The 17,022-nt window shown below is 39.7% G+C and overlaps 3 protein-coding genes across 4 annotated transcripts in view; 1 reads left to right on the plus strand and 2 right to left on the minus strand.

Moving 5' to 3' along the window:
* Positions 1-1,526: 1,526 nt before the first annotated feature.
* Positions 1,527-4,410, minus strand: lrrc20 (leucine rich repeat containing 20). The gene is made up of 5 exons (XM_080048532.1): positions 4,274-4,410; positions 2,947-3,035; positions 2,532-2,681; positions 2,206-2,373; positions 1,527-2,101 (listed from the first exon to the last, which is right to left on the minus strand). Exons 2-5 carry the CDS (start codon positions 3,014-3,016, stop codon positions 1,965-1,967), a joined length of 525 nt encoding a protein of 174 aa, XP_079904658.1. The 5' UTR covers positions 3,017-3,035; positions 4,274-4,410; the 3' UTR covers positions 1,527-1,964.
* Positions 4,411-6,223: 1,813 nt separating this feature from the next.
* On the minus strand, positions 6,224-9,532 carry ndr2 (nodal-related 2; the record flags this gene model as incomplete). The annotated part of the gene is made up of 3 exons (XM_080049469.1): positions 6,224-6,376; positions 6,888-7,669; positions 9,265-9,532. The coding sequence occupies 3 exons, from the start codon at positions 9,530-9,532 to the stop codon at positions 6,224-6,226; spliced, it is 1,203 nt and encodes a 400-aa protein (XP_079905595.1).
* Positions 9,533-10,972: 1,440 nt separating this feature from the next.
* Positions 10,973-17,022, plus strand: part of pald1a (phosphatase domain containing paladin 1a) — a 63,931-nt gene continuing 57,881 nt past the window's right edge. The window contains exon 1 of one of the 2 annotated variants that reach the window (XM_080048659.1): positions 10,973-11,117. In XM_080048659.1, coding sequence (XP_079904785.1) covers positions 10,987-11,117 — 131 coding nt within the window. In that variant the 5' untranslated portion in view covers positions 10,973-10,986. Of the gene's footprint in view, positions 11,118-14,502; positions 14,577-17,022 lie in introns of those variants that run through there. The other variant, XM_080048662.1, reaches the window with a different exon arrangement.

Raw genomic sequence — 17,022 nt, forward strand, 5'->3', positions numbered from 1 at the left:
CCTCAAAGGTCCCCTTTCCAGTGATACCAAGCATCATATTACAGAATATGTACAATATCCCTACCATGAGCCTAAACCAGATATACACCGGATCCAAAAAACGCAATTTATCTTAGGGGGTTAGTAACTTCATGAGCTGAAAAAAGTGATTTCGCTACCAACCCGTCACTGCTATCGTGATTTTTCTAGTACTAGGGGTTTATACCTTGTCAAAAAACCATGATAGCAATTGTCCCCAAAATGATACCGATCAACCCCCCTGGCTCATGGACTACATCAGGGGGAAACAGAATAAGTCAGAACAGTAACCAGCAGCTAATCATTCTGACCACTTCTCCATGGCTGCCACACATCTATTCTGCACGCGTGGATGTGAAGTTTCTACCTTATTCCTGTGTAAAGTGTTTGTTTCTTTCAGCCTCCCTCTAGTAAGCTGTGGGCCCTCGAGAGCTCTTTTCAGGCGAAAACAGATGGAGCTGACTGGCGTTAGCCGTAAACCAATTAACAAGGCAGGATTAAGTGGCATGTCCATGCACTGAGTGCCTGTCTGTCTGTTGAGTTTCACTATTTGATAACATATGGGCCTATTTTTTTTTAAACATGGTGCATAAAAATACATGACCTTTCTCTAAAGTTTCATGGTTATGAATGCCATTTTACGGTTCTTGGCATGAATCTAAAAGTGTAACTCTTTATAAAGATGGGTGAAGATGGGTACATAATAATCAAAGGGCAGCGGGTCAGAATGCAGCACAATGATCACAACACAAGGTCACAGCCAGGGCAGCAGAGGAGTCACGTAAGGCTGAAAGCCTGCCGCATGGCTAAATATTTCCCTTGGCCAGAAGACATTCGTATTTTGGCCGAATAAAGACATTCCTCTTGGTTTCGCAAGAGTCTGGCATAATACTGTAACATAAAAAAAAGCATTTAAAAAAGTATTTCACAAAGAAAGGCATCTACTGAAAAATCTGGTCATTATCGAATGCCTCACCTGTTAAAATGACATTTCCCTCTTCTTTGTTGGTATGCCACAAGGTTAAAAAACAGGGAGCTAAAACATCAGCTTATAGGCGATCAGGACTCTGCAGTGTTGCTACTTAAAGAATTCCTGAAAAGCTGAAGCCAAATACTTTGAATCGCTCTGCTGTGGACAGTGTCTGATTCACTTACTAATTACAAAAAATAGGTCTGAAATCATTATTCTATTAGTGCATCAACAGATGATTAATAGGCAACTATTTAATAAAAAATTTATCGTTTGTCCAAATGCTAAACATTCCCCTGTCGCAGCTTCTCAAAGGTGAAGATAAATTGTTTTTCTCCTTATATCATTGTAAATGTATTATTTCGTTTTGGACTGCTGGTTGGACAAAACACGATATTTCATATTGGGCTCAGAAAAATTGTAGAAAGCAGATTTTACTATTTTTTGACATTTTAATATAATTAATTAATAATCATTTATTTATGGGAATCAGACAAATCAAAGTTTAAGGTAATCCGAAATAAAACACACACACAACACATCTGTAAACCATTGTGTGTCATGTAACAAAATTCATTCGACAAAATCTGTCATCAAGTGAAAAATAAGAACACTGGATTGCAGTTCCCAGCCTCTAATCTTTTAATTGAAAATACTTTTTGATACTATCAAAAGTAATAAATAAGGCATTGCTAATATCAGAATTGAGACAAAAAACTTTCAAAGGGTCAAAAAGATGTACTTGATCGCAACTTCAGCTCTTTTTAACTCAGTCAAGGAGGACGCCATCTTTAAACCCCTGTTTCTTGTCTCTTGTAAAACCAATTGTGATATCCTCTTCAGGTCAACATCTTCAAGAATGTTTTTTTTGTCTCTCAGGCACACTGTAGCATCCGACTGAAGTACCGGTAGTTAAAAGGCACACAGCATGCAGTCTACAGTATATGGGTGAATATAATATGTCATGTGACATATATTAGGACTCTGTCCTTGACAAAATGTCAAAGCTGTGGGGAGATTGCAGAGCAGACTGAGTGTTTGAGTCCAGAGGGTTCGACTTCACGTTAAGCCACTTCAGAGCCGGCATGGCAGACAACTTCTCCAATGGTATTTCTGTGGGGCAATAATTCAAATAATAACAAAGAGTTAACTTAAGTTCAAACCAGGTCATACACACATATAAAACCCCTTGTGTTAATATAGTATTATTACTATACCTGTGATTCTATTTCCCTCAAGGTTAATCCTCTCCAGAGTGGCTATTTTAGTAAGCTTATCAGGGAAGATGGAGAAGCTGTTATTAGCCAGATTGATGCTGGTCAAATGCTCCATTTCTTCCATGGTGTCGGGCAGCTTGGTGAGAACGTTCCCTTGCAGGTCCAGTTCTGTAAGGCATCACAAGACAAGAGTACTGTAATCAAGGCGTCACTTGACTGTTCTTTCATCACAGCACGAAGACACTCCATCAACATCCATGAGATCAACAGCAATACAACAAGACAATCATTTCTGAATTACAAAGCCTCAGCGTAAAATCATCTACCTCTCAGCTGAGTGAAGGTGGAAAAGAACTTGCTGGACATGGTCTTCATCTCATTGTCAGCCAATGTGACAACGTGGATGTTTTCTGAGACACATTTGAGGACCTTGAACACACCATCTGGGAAAGAAATGAGCTTGCAGTTGGACAGGTCTGCAGAGGAGAAGAACGTGATTATGAGATCAACCGGCATCAACACAAGATAATAATGTTTCAAATGAATGACCATTTAACGCACACTTTGGGATCTTAAAGTTACGGTTATTTGAGAAAAGAAGTGTATGCCTATGTCACCACCTGCTGGTGAATTTATAAAACATCATCGACCAGAATATTTAATCACGGCTTCTCATTAAGGAGATGGGAGACATCAGAAAGAGTGAGAGACAAAGAGAAGGTTGTGTGTAGGAAGTCTTACCCAAACTATCTTTCTCCTCCTCAACGGTTGCATTAATCCTCCGGGCCACGTTTGCAACTGCCTCAGCCATTTTTCTGCTGTAAGTGTTCCTAAGGGAAGTTATGATTAAAACTTTTACTTACAGAATTTATTTTTGTGTATGACAGCTGAACAATAATCATTACAGCAACTTATATTAATGACACTATAACAGTACAAATGTATCCTGGTAAATCTCAATTTTCTGAATGTTTCTTAAGATTTTCTGTATAATTGTACATTTCTGAGGTTCTAACATCATTCACTTGTGAAAGCAGCAATAAAACAATGCAAAAATACCCCACTACACGCATTCACTCATTCAAAGATTGCGGTTTTAAAAAGTAAAGTAATTGCTGTTTTCAGACCAAGTTGAATGATTACCGGTACTTAGTAGTTCTGTTATACTCCAAAACAAGTTAAGTCCCCGAGCCATTTGTTTTTGCTACAAGTGTTCCTAAGGGAAGTCATGCAATATTATGCTACTTTTTGTTACAAACCAATTTTTGTTACAGACTTTTTAATTACAGAATAATAATTACCGCGACTAATTATGACACTGTATCATAACAAAAGTGTCCATTCATCTTCATGCAGTTCAACCACTTGCTATATTCAGCCATGTTATTTGTTTCCAAATATTTTCTGTATAATTGTATATTTCCCTTCAGGAGTAGGCCTACCTGAAATTTGGCTATTCACTATAGCAATACAATAATGCACAAATACCCAATTGTAAGCATTCATTCGAAGTATTACGTTTTTAGACTTTTAAAGGTAATGTATAAGTAAACAGCTATAGGCTTTACCAGTAACCACCAAAGGAACGCCTACTCCCTATAAAATAATTACAACTAGGCCTAATAACTCCGGATATGAAAATAATGCAAATTTTGTAGATTTTTATGCTTTCAGCCGGAAGGACAGGACTAGGTGGCCTACTAGCCTACTGATATAGGCGACTCTAGACCTACAAGTAATTCCCTGAAGTTGAATTTAAATGTTGAATGTGCCATTCAATTCAGTGGTTATAGAGATGTAATAAAATGTGGAAATTCTCCCAACACATGCATAAATGTAGGTGCCAGGACCGAACACCGGTATTCACGTTGGACTGGGTAATGCACCTTATAGCCTGCCTATTACTGGACCAATTGAGTAGCAAATTATACAGTGAGTTATTAGCCAACATAACATAAGCTTTAAGGCCTGCAACAGCAGACACATACAAACGCAGCATGTTAAGCTAGTTAGCCATTAGGCTATTTCATGCCTGTTTTATTCAAAACCTCGACAGGAAGCCACTCACCCAAGCTAGAAGCTACTGTCACAGAGCTACAGCAGCTGCAACAAGTCAAATTTGGTGAGTGTGTATTTTTAGCCCCGAGGAGGGAAAATTCACACGAATGTTGCGCTATTCATTACAAAACTAAGAGTCATTAACAGACTACCTCATATGGCAAGTTTAGCTTAAAGAAACATTGTAAAAAGAGAAGAAAACCCTGTTTGTAAAAAAGACAAATGCTAGGCTAATAGCAAAAAGCCGGCTAGGATATGCTAACAAGCTATTCATGAGCGTCATTCCTGCGCTTTCAAGTTGCATACGACATAGCTCAATTAATTAGCACCAAAAAAGTAATAACTTCACCTTATAGAAGCCTATAGTATTTTACTTATTACTAATATAATATGGTTTAGTGAGCTAATATTTGTCGACTCAAATAACGTTGTCACCACATTTAAACGTTTTCATATCAGAGTTGAGGGAGAACCTTAAAAGGTCAAAGGGCATTGAATAAGTTAAGCTAAAAATAAGGCCTTAGTTAGTAGCCTATTACATGTCTTAAGCCAAGCATTGGAATAATAGCCTACCAAATTAAAAATAATATTTTTCAACATTTGAAGTGGTCCACTTACTTTTTCACTTGACCAACTATTACATCATGTTTTATTCAAAGTTTTCCCCAAAACCAAAATTGTCTTTAATTTCATTCATTCAGTCATTAAAAAAAACTTAATTCTGCTGTAGGCTATATGAATACTTTTTTTTTTTTTTTTTTTTTTACAAATGGTAATATTTTGCATTGAGTGGGAATAAAGAAACATAATGACTAGCTTTCCCCCTGTCTATTCTAATACTTTTAACATCTCTAAATATATATAGAAATTAAACATTTTCCAAGTGCATATTTTTTCCTGAAGTTAAATGCCGTCTTACCTTTGAGTCCTGGTTATTAACTGTTCCCAGTTTGACCACTGCCATGGTCTGTCCCTCGTTTGTCATTGTGTTTTCAAAGGATTTGAATACAATGAGCTTTCTGGCTTCAGAATAATAGACTTGGTTTTACATTGTGACGCCTAAATGTCACTTTACAGTATAGGTATTTGCTGGATTTTCCTCTACTACACAATGCTCGTGTTTTAATTGTGAGGGGGGATTTGACGGTGACTCACTGTTGACGACTGAAACCACCTAAAACTAGAAAAGTCCACCTGTTTTGGTGCATCAATTCTTTTGTTTCTCACACACTAGTTCCAGTTTTTGGCCTGAGTGATGACATGTGTTGTGTTTATATTGTTGGATATAACGGCATAATTCAAACCAGGCAGCTCGAAGGAAGCTGTGCTATTAGACTGGGTATCATATACTCAAATAATATTTTTTTCAATCAATATCTTACTTATTATAAAAGTGAATAAATAGTATTGATACCAAGCCCCAGTGTTGAAAATAACAGGTGAAGTTGTAATATGAAGTAGCCTATAGCCCAAACTCTGTAAAACATTATGCTCAAATGCCAAAAAAATACATAATCCGTGTGCAAAATGTACATAAATACAAATCTTTAATATTCACAATAAATACACATTAATTTACAGTGGTACTGTACAATAAAAACAGTGCTGGAATATTTAACAACGTTGCCATTTCATGTTTACATCGATGAAATTGATAAGGGGAATCACGTTATACATTAGATTGTGACAACGGATGAAGTTTGTATTTCAGCACATCTTAAATGAACAATGTTCTTACAAAACCAGAGCTCACATCACAAATGAAGATCCCCTCTCTGCACAAAGATCGGCTGCAATCTTACATTTCACGGCGACAAATATCGAAGAGCTTTTTTTCTTCTAGGTAAGTGTTTTATTTTGTTTTTCCAGAAATCATTTGCTTCCGGCCGGGCCGAGCATGTTTGGTGCTGTTCCAGTGTTCAGAAACACAGGTCACAGTTGGAGGTGGTTGTTGTCGCTGTCACTGGCAGCCACATTCATCCACGATCATGTCTTCGTGATGTCGAAGGAGCATTTCTCCATTCTCATAGTACAGCATGCTTAATGGGCTCATTTTAGTTGGGGAACAGCAGGGCGTTGCAACTCTGTCAGGGTGGTAATGTCTCAGTAAACTCTGGACAAAAGAAAGAGAAAAACAAAGGATTTTAATATGTAATTCCACATTTTAAGAGACCTCATCTCCTTAAATAGTGATTCTAAGACAGACAAATATAAGATTGTGATTGTTCAGCTCATCATTTTCTCAATGAATGGGTTTGCCTAATGTATGTTTAATACTGTATATCTATCAACCAAGGTGTTGCAAATTGGTTGTTTTGTTTGATCAAAGACTCAGAAGAATAGCATGAAATTGTCACGTGAGAAGTTTTCTAACTAAGAGGACATACTGAATTCAGATTGGATGGATGATAGATAGATAGATAGATAGATAGATATAGATAGATAGATAGATAGATAGATAGTTTTCTGTTTCGTATTGCTCAATCACTTATGTTTTGGTTTTCATGTTTGCTCGGTAGCCTTGCTAATGTTAATTTAAGTTTTTCCATTTCAATAAAGCCCTATTGAATGGAATAGATAGATAGATAGATAGATAGAAAGAGAGAGAGAGATGGACCACGTACCTGCATGTAAGCATGGTTTGTTGGATTAAGGTCTTCTCCCAGGGGACCAGGACAGGAACCCTCACAGCGGTAGGCGTTATATCGTTTAGGAAAGATGATCCAGGACCCCCAGCCGATTTGATTAAAGTCTACTTGCAGGTCAAGTCTGCGACAGAGAGTTGATTTCTCACTCCCTCTCTTGGACACCTGCAGGCTTCTCACTGTTTGTTCTCTCTGGCCCCGTTTGCTCCTTCGCCTCTTTGGCCAGCGGGCCTTTTTGATTTCGGCGGGGGACAAGAACTTGGATTGTTCAGCTGTGTGGAGCAAGCTCGCTTTGGCCTTTGAGTTTTCATCAGAGCCAGTGTATGAGAAGACGACCATCAAGGCCTGGTCGCTCACGTCCTGCTGCTCTTTCCTCGTGCTCGCCACATAGACGGGCTGATCGGGAAACGGCAGGCCTCTCTTCATCGTTACCGCGCCCCTTCTCCTCGAAACCCTTTGGTGTCGTTTTCTCACTGTGGATTTCTGCCTGAGCCAGCCCAAGAGAGGACTGGTCATGTTGAACACTTTCCAGCTCTGGGATGAAGTGACCAGCGAGGGTCCAGTGAGCCGGCCCACCAGCTGCTGTTCTTGGCAGCTCTTGTGCTTACGGCACGCCTGGTGATAAACCTCCACGGTGATGTTTGAAGCACTTGGTGTCTGCGGAAGCCTGACTCTCATCTCGGCAGCCTGGATCTGTTTGTCAGCCAACAGGGCATGGAGGTCAAAGGTTGCAATCCAGCGGCTCTGTGTGTACGTCAAACCTGGTGTAGTGAAAAGAGAGATTAGCATGATAAGGATGCAAACTGTATCTGAAGGCTTAAAACACTGTAAGATTAATGTTATGTTTAGGTCCAGCCACGTGGAAATAATGCATAGCACACATAATGCAATGACATCACACAAATTAAAGTGCCAGTGAACAAAACAACATCCACCTGCTGTAGAAGGAAAAGGCACAAACCAACATTTTATGTTCTATAATGTTTTATTTAAATGTAGGTAAATGTATTTATGCATATCTCCCTAAGCGATGTAAGACTTGCTCCTGTAGATAGTATTTATTTATAAAACAGGACATTTACTGTCTTAATACATTTGTCAGACTACAGTGATGGAAAATAGGCACATGTGGCTTATGAATGAATGAGTGAATATCAGAAAATGAAAAACTAAATTCTAAATAAATCGATCCATGTAAATTTCAGCCAACATAGCAGCAAATTGTCATTAAGTCTACTGTGCGTCTGTACTCCAAACACAATCTATCGGTGAATATTAGGCTATTATAAAATACTTTAATAGTAACGAGTCTGCAATGTGGCAAAACTATGATATGTATGGATACGATTAATGTGTAGGCTAGGTCCAGGCCAGCCACATCTTTTGTTATGCAAAGTGAGGTATAATTAAACAATTCAAAATAAAATTACTCTGATAACTTCTACCTCGTGATCAATGCCCGTATTGATGGAGATTTGAAGCAAATCAAAGCTGCACGTATAGGGCCTCTTTAAAAACAGAACAATAATAGTCATTGTTCCTCTGGTCTTGCTGCGCCCACAGCTGTAATGAGCGTCATTGTGATTCAACGAACAGGTGTGGTTCGAATTAATCTAAAGGATTAAAGCATTTTAAACATTTATCTTCTGCATTGTCCAGTGTATTGGCCCTAGCTAGACTGTTGATCAAAAGTGCAAACCACCCTCGCTATTAATCCACTCAAACTACAAACACTGCAAACGCCCGAAACCAATCGTGTAACACATCCTTGCCTTCTCCTGGCTTCTGCATATCCTCAGTCAAACAAAATAGGTAATAACTCTAACACCTAGCAGCGACGTGGAATCGGATTCAACAGCGGGGAGGGCTGTCCCTCTGTGGGGCTGCCAGTGCCATTAAATCCCGAGCTCTAATCTAATCAAGCCAAGTGTGAAGAAAGAACTGAGGGAAGTTGTTGATTTGACTTAACAAGGGATTTGTATAGGGGGATGTCTGGCGAGATATCTAATCAACATCACCTATTTAAGAAAAAAGGAGGTTTGCTTTGAGAATTAGACAGAAAACCGGCCTTTTCACACGCTGATCCCTGCATGGTTATTCACCCCACTGAGCGAGATGTGGATTGGAACCCTCTGAGGTCGTCTGGCACGCAGCTTTTGACAGGACACTTAAGGCATTAAAAAAGAAAGACCTAACATTTCGGAGGGCCTCTAAATGGAATAAAGATCTGACTTCACCAAAACTGTATTAAAAAGACGTCATCTCCCTGTGGTTTTTAGACTATAAATGTATCCATCATCTTTTCCCCCCTGCTCCCACACAAACGGCAATTAATTTCGGGGAAAAAAAGTCTTACTTTTAGCCATCACACTCTTCACGGTGTCTGCTCGCTTCGCCGCATTTTGCTCCATTTTATCCACAGGCCTGGAAAAGTTTGACTTGAAATTCCTGTAGAGGTGCATCATGTAGGTTGGCAGGTGGAACCCGGTGGATCGGTCCGCCACGGAAAAACGCTGCAGCGACCTATAAACTCCTTCATCCCTGCTGGCTTTGTGAGCGCCCTGGGCCAGCAGCACCAGCAGAGATACGTGCAGCGCGACGGCAAGAGGTCCCAATGAGCGCATGTTTTTGGCCCGGTTAATGACAAATTCCTCTCCTGGGAGATTAGGGGTGTCTTATATACCCTCACCCACCCCCTTTCATGTTTAACAAGTAGCTGAGAACATTAAAGGAAATTGACATGTGTCCTCAAGACTTGTTACCTGACAGCTCATCACCCATTCCGTTGGTAATGAGGCGCCTGCATGCGTGTTTACAAGGAGTACAACTCTTTGTTTGCACCGTGTTCTTTGGGCTTCTGCATTTGGCTAACACTAATTGTTAGGCTTTCCCATAGTGTAATGTAGTCCACTGAATTTGAAGTAACAGGACACGATTGGGCAGCTGTTCTTATAAGACACTTATGATACATTAACATAACAGACAAGACATTGGAGACAAGACATTGCTGTGACTACATCACTCAATATTCAGTAGGACTATTAATCAGGATTATAAATATAATTTAAAATGTCTAATATTTAGGCCTATGGCCTTGTGTGCAATTAATTGTCTCTGTTATATGCTAACTATAGGCCTAGAGTTATGTGCATTAATATAAAAGACAAAAAGTGATTGAGATAAAATTAGACACACCACAAAATAAAATATGGTCAGACACACAGGAAACAGCCACTTTATCTTTCTTTCTATCATATTTTTATTTCCTGAGGTTCACTTATAGCTTTCACTGTTCAACTAAGGATTTATAGGATAACTTATTGTCACTTTTGTTTTTTAGTAACCCTTCCTCCACTTCATATTTTATATAGGCCTAATACCAATATTCAGTGGTAGAAACGGTATTTAGGCCTACTAAAGTTCCGAATATTGTACTTTCAATGCAATTTGACTTCAAGTTACTCTGAAGATCAAAGTGTTATACTCAAAAAGATATAAGGCCTCCTAAGTTCATGAAACATGACGCATTATATATTAATTTAATACATAAAACTGTCGTACAGTATCAAAAGAAGTTAAAATTTGAAAGATTTTCAAAAGCTTCAACATAAAGTTCTGTAAATAACAGTAGCCTAATGCATAGCCTACATATTAGGCTACTCCAAAAATACAGCAGCCTGATGATTACTTTTACTTCTTTAAACAGATGTTGTTGCTAATACTTCTGTGTTTCAACTTAGGTAAGAGTTTCAAAACAACACTTTTACTTGCAGTGGGGACCTTTTACCCACAGGCATTTCTACTTTGTAAAAAATATGAACATAATAGGTTACTTCGTCAATCCTACTAATATTCTTATAATGTTCATAGGTTAGGTTTAAAATGGTTCACCATTTGTATTTGCATAATACCTTAAAACATAAAGGGGCTCAGTAAATCATGTTTGAATGATAATGATTAGAGAAACTAGCAGAGCGGCCAAGGATGACCACAGACTGCGCATGCGCGGTCCGTCTCAATTCACACAGCGAAATCCTTTTCCTCGTAAATTTTCCCGAGAAAGGACAAAAAAAAATCGATGGATGTTTTCCCCAGCGGTAAACAGAAAAGCAGTGTACCACGGTTACAGCCTCCACACCGGACAAAGCAAGCTCTGAAAATATCTTCTCCTAAGGGCTACGCTTTTTTCACCTTCCGTGGGCAGAAATGGTGAGTTGCTTTAAAGTTTGCGGCTCTTGTTGCACGAGCCACGGCAGCCTAAAAGTGAATATTCATGCTGTTTTGAATGCTAAGACTCTTCAAAATGTCTGGATACTATAGTTTATTTTGCACTATAAACATTTGCTCCAGGTCACTCTGGATGGGGAAGGATATTTTCATGATGCGAAGTGTTTGTGTGGTTGATGGAGCATACATGTGCTTGGCACCCCCCCACTCTCTGTGCCTGCGCCGTCTTGTGCTCTGCATCTGGCCACTGAATTGGTCACAGGCACTGATGAATGACTGAAGCTGGGCCATGCTGTTGGTGCTTGTTTAAGCCAATACAACATGGAGAGAAACACCTTTCAAGATGAATCACAATTTAGATTTAATTTTCTGTAAACACACACACACACACACACACACACACACACACACACACACACACACACACACACACACACACACACGTCTCATTTACTCAGTTTACCGTGAATGTGTGCCATAAACACCTCTGCAATCAACACAACAACTATTTTGAAATATGGTCCCTCTCAGAAAAACAGGAAACAACGCAATTACTACCACACATTGATAACGTTGATAGCAAATAATGTCATGAATCTAATGTAGATTTCATTTAATGTTGGTGGAAGATAATTAATTTAACTCTGTTTATAAGCTGCTTCTCTGAAGAAGACAGAGATACAGTTTAAATCTCTGATGACTGAGAAGGTGGACCACATATTGTTCTAAAAGGTAAACTGGATAACTTAAATACATGTCATAAGCATAGACAACATTCTTCTGCATCAGCTCATAGATAGAAAAAGTACTTTTATTATTTTATAAATGTTTTAAAGAACAGTTTTGTGCATTTGGAATCATCAAAGCATATCACTTTACAGAGTACAAACTGCCAGTGCGGATAGCTTATTTGAACCATTACAAATCATGTAAAATATGAAAGTCCAAAGCACATTATGCCCTTTGATGTATTGCAGTCCTGGGCCTTTGTCTGATTCAGCCCCGCGCAGCTGGAAGCAGTCTCTTTTGTTCATATCATTTTACCTTTTACATCATTGCGGTGAAGAGACGGAAACCGGTTCTCAGCAGATCAAACCACCAAACATCACAATTAATCAAGAGTGATGAATGGACACCTGGTTCATTAATGATTGAGCTGTTCATCCTTGGTTTATCTTGTTCCTCCTCCCATGCTTAACTTGGGCCAATTGCTGTTGTGAAATGTTGCCATAGCCTGTTTTTTATCAAAACATTAAGGGTATTAGGATAATAGGTTGGGAACTAATAAACCCAAATGTAGGGTTAGCATTAGAGCTCTCCAAGCAAGTTAGATATGAGTAATAAAGGATTCTCTCTAATATTTTAAGTCTAAATGTTTTGATCCAAATTTGCAGCCTAGAGTAACTGTGTAGTTGTGCCAAGTTACTGTCTAAACACCTGATAAAGTTGTCATAAGATAATGAACATCTGCTTCCCAGGGAGTAGGAATCTTGTGCTCATGCCTGAATGCAATAGATTATTTCTACCACAAGGTGTCATATTTGATCACTGGACTCTTTTAGATATTTAATATCCCCTAGAATTTGTCCATTTTGGGTGATCTCTTCATCTGTCATTTTGTCTTCCCAGGAGGTTGGTGATATATTAATAACTTAACAGTATTATTTATAGAGTGCAAAGACAGATTTCCCAGATGTTGCTAGAAAACATAAAGACATTTAAAAAAAAAGCTGATATTGTAAGCCAAATATACTTGTTATCCCATAGCTCATGCTGCTCATGGGAGCTGAACTCTGGCTCAGGTGAAATACTTTCCTTTATTGTCTCATATTTTACTGTTGCTCTTACAAGGCTTTTAACAGATTGGCCTTTTTGGTCATAGGACAGACACCAGACCTGCAGTGGGATTTGGATAAGGCAGCTGATATTAGCCATATGCTCATTTTTCCAGTGGAAACTTTCATCAGAGAGGAAGTTATTCGTAATCTATCATAGAACATCCTCTAATTGAATCACAATCTTAGAAAAAACTTTTTAACCTGTCAGAATATTTTAGTGCCAATTTCTCTTAAATATCTGCGTCTACTAAACAATTTCTTGTTTCTTGATTTAAAAAAATCCTCCCCGGAAAACGAAATTGCATTTATGATCTCTCGCTCACTGGATTGATTCCTTCATGTTTTTCTGATGTTATTGTGTCAGTTTTTTGTTTCACATTCATCTTGTTGCAAGAACATCCGAGTCTTATAGGGCCCGTTCTGCTGCAGGAAGGAAGGAAGGAACAGGTGTGGCAACAGTAGATTTTACATCCATATCTTGAAAAAAAAACCCTCACAGATTTTGCAAATTTGCGTGATTTGGACATTATTTTGTTACAGACTGTTGATTACACATCCCTTTGTACCAGACTTGTTTCAAAGGCAGCCAATCGGGAGATACTGTAAGCTTTATGTTGTTCATAGCTGTTGTTATGAATGTATGTTGTATGGGTGCGTTTTGCATAATTGGTGATATTTTTGTACCTAAACAGATACAATATCATTAGACACTGTTTGCTTTGTTCTTGCACAGCCCACAGGGTGAAATGGGACACGTGGTGCATGATGAGTTGGTCTGACCTCAGGGTTTTCACTTCAAGAGGTAAAGCACACAGCCCTTTACAGCTGAACCTCAAGCTTAAATCTAAGTGTTTGCCCAGCTGTAAGCCTGTTTGCCTTCAACATGGCATGTGTTAACCGCTAATGAATGGAGTAATTAGAGCATCATAGTGAATTAGGCTTACGTGATGTCATCTGTGTGCAGTTGTTGCTGATCGTCAGCCTCCTGCCAGGTCTACATTGCATCACGTCGGCGTGGGTTAACAGCTGCGGCTGATTGTAATAAGCAAAGGTTTAATTTATGTGTCGGAGACGGTTGTTAAAAGGTCTGCCATGTGTGGGAGGCATTGTACTGCCAGGAGGCTCCGGTAGTGATTGGATAGTGAACTGGATGATGAGTAAGCCTCACAGGGTCCGCCTCCACATCCTCTTTACACGTACACACACAAACACACACACACAAATCCCTGCATGCGTTAGCAGCCTTGCACCTAGTACGCAGGGGATGCATACAGAGAAGTGGCAAAAAAAACCTGTAAGTGGGCATGCCGTCACATCTAAATCTCAGACAGAGAGCTGTGTCCAGTCCCCCCCACACCGACACCACTTTGCATTTGACCGGTGGATGCCTGTCTGGGATCAGTCCTCACTGAAGGACACCACGCTCATTGAGTCGCTTTGTAAGGACGCCTTAATGATGCGGTAGTGTGATCAGGGGACAGAGACAGATTGCTTCACGGAGAGAGAGATGACAGCGAGGATATCTGACTGAGGCTGGTGCCACATATTTTTTTGTGTGTGTTACTCAGAGACTAAAGCACCTCTCGGATGGTGGACTGATCAGGTATAGCTGTGATACTTTCCGTTCTCCTTGTTATGACACTTGAGTCTTTTTGTGGGATTGTGGTTGCTAGTCATCAGTATTACTGAATGGAAGCACTTAAAGATGGATGATTCATGTCGTGTCAAATTACAAATTAGCATAATCTACCATAGAATGTAGAAGCTACTTTCCTTTTTGCAGAGCGCGATTCATTGTTTAAACATATTTTTTATACAAGTCATGTTTGATATGCACATAGTAACATGGATTACATTCCTCTTAGCATTTGATGCCTAGTCTCTCCTCTTAAGTGATCAGTCCTCATTCTTAATTTCGGCTTGACAAGACTCTGGCATCCCATCGCAATTTAGCCGTTAAAACAGGTTTGTGTTTACGCATACTTCACACCTCAGTCTGAGTGGCAAGCCAAATGAAACATGTTAACAAATTGGTGCAAGTCCGTGGAGAGGTTTCTGCTAGGCTGTGACATACAAAAGTTGGTGCTGAGAGAATATTGTGGTGAAACGCTAGGGTTTACAAAAATGAAAGCCACATTACTTTGGCCATGAAATCATAGGGGGATAAAATTGCCATCTTGAAATGAAATAAATTATAGGCAGGGATTTTAAAAATAGATTTGCACACCCTTTTTAGACGCTCAGTGTCAAGCTGTGATGAAAACAAAAATGTCATGGGATTTGTGTCGGTGTTCACTGCAGTAGCATAGTTAGTTTTTTTCCCAGTGGATTTGCTGCTTTAACTGGAAAAAGTTATTTTCAGTATGTGTACTCAGCCAGTCAATCTGTCTTGCAGTGCAAAAGCTATTTGCGGTAGGTTGATCAGATTTGGAAATCACATCTTTGAACGATCAATGCATCGCATGACTTCCTTTTTGCCATAGTTCCTTTTTTGAACTGGCTTGATGAATTACTTTGGACCCAAACAAACATCACAACTCACAATGAGGCCTTTGCAACAGTTGAAGGAAAACAAGAAAGATTTTTTTTTTTGCAGAGGAAGCACTGAGCTCATTTCCGCGCAGCACTGATATTTAGCCCAGGAACTAGCAATGTCCTGTGGAATCACGCCTGTATGTAACCCTTAACCTCATTGGTGGAATATGTGGACAGCTGCAGGGAGGAAGTTTCAGAGAGTAGAACTAAGCATTTCCTGTCAAGGTGTGCTTACACTTCCTCTGCTTTGAGGGTGTGTGTGTGTGAGACTAGGATGTGTTGAATGATTTGGTGGTCTAGTATCCTGTGATGAGTGAGAGGCATTGTGTCATTGTTAGAAATAAGCCCAACTTTGGATAAAACCTAACTCCTTATTGGCAGAAATCTATATTGGAGTTTGAGAAATTATTTTGTACACGTGCATGTTGTTGTCAGGTTTCCAAAGCTGTACGCACTCCAAATAGACAGGAGGACTTATCGATAATTGTAGCACTACTTACGAAATGAAAACCTGACTGCATCATACAACACAATCTTATGTTGTGTTCATATCATTCTGTTGATTTTATGTGGTTTTGTGCAGCCAGCCGGCTTGAGACTGGATTGTATTTGGACTCCTTTGTAATTCCTGCCACCACACTTGCGACTTTCTCCTCCATCTTGACATGGGAAGTTGTGTTTTAAGATCTCTTAATACAAAGTGATACCCATCTCTCTTGAATCCCCAGCATCTCTTATGAATGAAGAGCGGCTCTGCATCCTTCCTCAGGACCACCAACAGATGCATCCTGCAGCTGCACACTCTTTCCTGTCCGCACTCAGGGCCCTTTTGTCTGAAGACGTTGCTACAGCAAAGTTGGGACACCGGATGAATTTAAATGGGGCAGCCCTGAATGGAGCAATGCTGGTAGAGGCTGGCAGGAGATTCCAGTTTCCATGGTCTTATTCTTGCTGTGCAATCAGTGAATTTAAATATTAGTAGACTAACTTCTACCAGCTGCCCACGGCCTGGCTGGCGATGTCATAGAGAAACAAGGAGGGGTGAACCCAAGATTTGTTTTTACTTTTTTTGTTGATGTTGACAGAGGAAGTCTGAGTTTGTCTTGTTGTCGTATTGGCCTCATGAGCAGTGCAATACTACTGTGGCTCACGTGGGATAAACAGCCTCTCTGATGAGATGCCTTGATTGGATCTCCAGGAGGATGTTTATGACTGAGGGCTATTTCTACTCAGGCCTCCGCCCCGGCTGCTCGCCCGCTGCACCAGGCCTGCCCATGCTGAAATGAGTGTAGCGGACGAGCTGAGCTTGTGTGTGTAGCAGGAACTTGCGTATCTAAGTGCATGTGGTTTGTGCACCATGGTCTTGCAACAGAGGTAAAAGCCCGTTGTGCTAGTTTCATTGAGCAAGGAGGTTCTGTCAGGAAGAATCAGTTAATCTCGTCGACCACGTCTCAGAAGTTTTACAAATAACAACACCAAATGGGAAAAGGTAGAAAAGTTCTTGTGTGGATGTG

This window comes from Ammodytes marinus, assembly GCF_949987685.1.
Source record: "Ammodytes marinus genome assembly, chromosome: 20".
NCBI classification, from domain to species: Eukaryota; Metazoa; Chordata; class Actinopteri; order Uranoscopiformes; family Ammodytidae; genus Ammodytes; species Ammodytes marinus.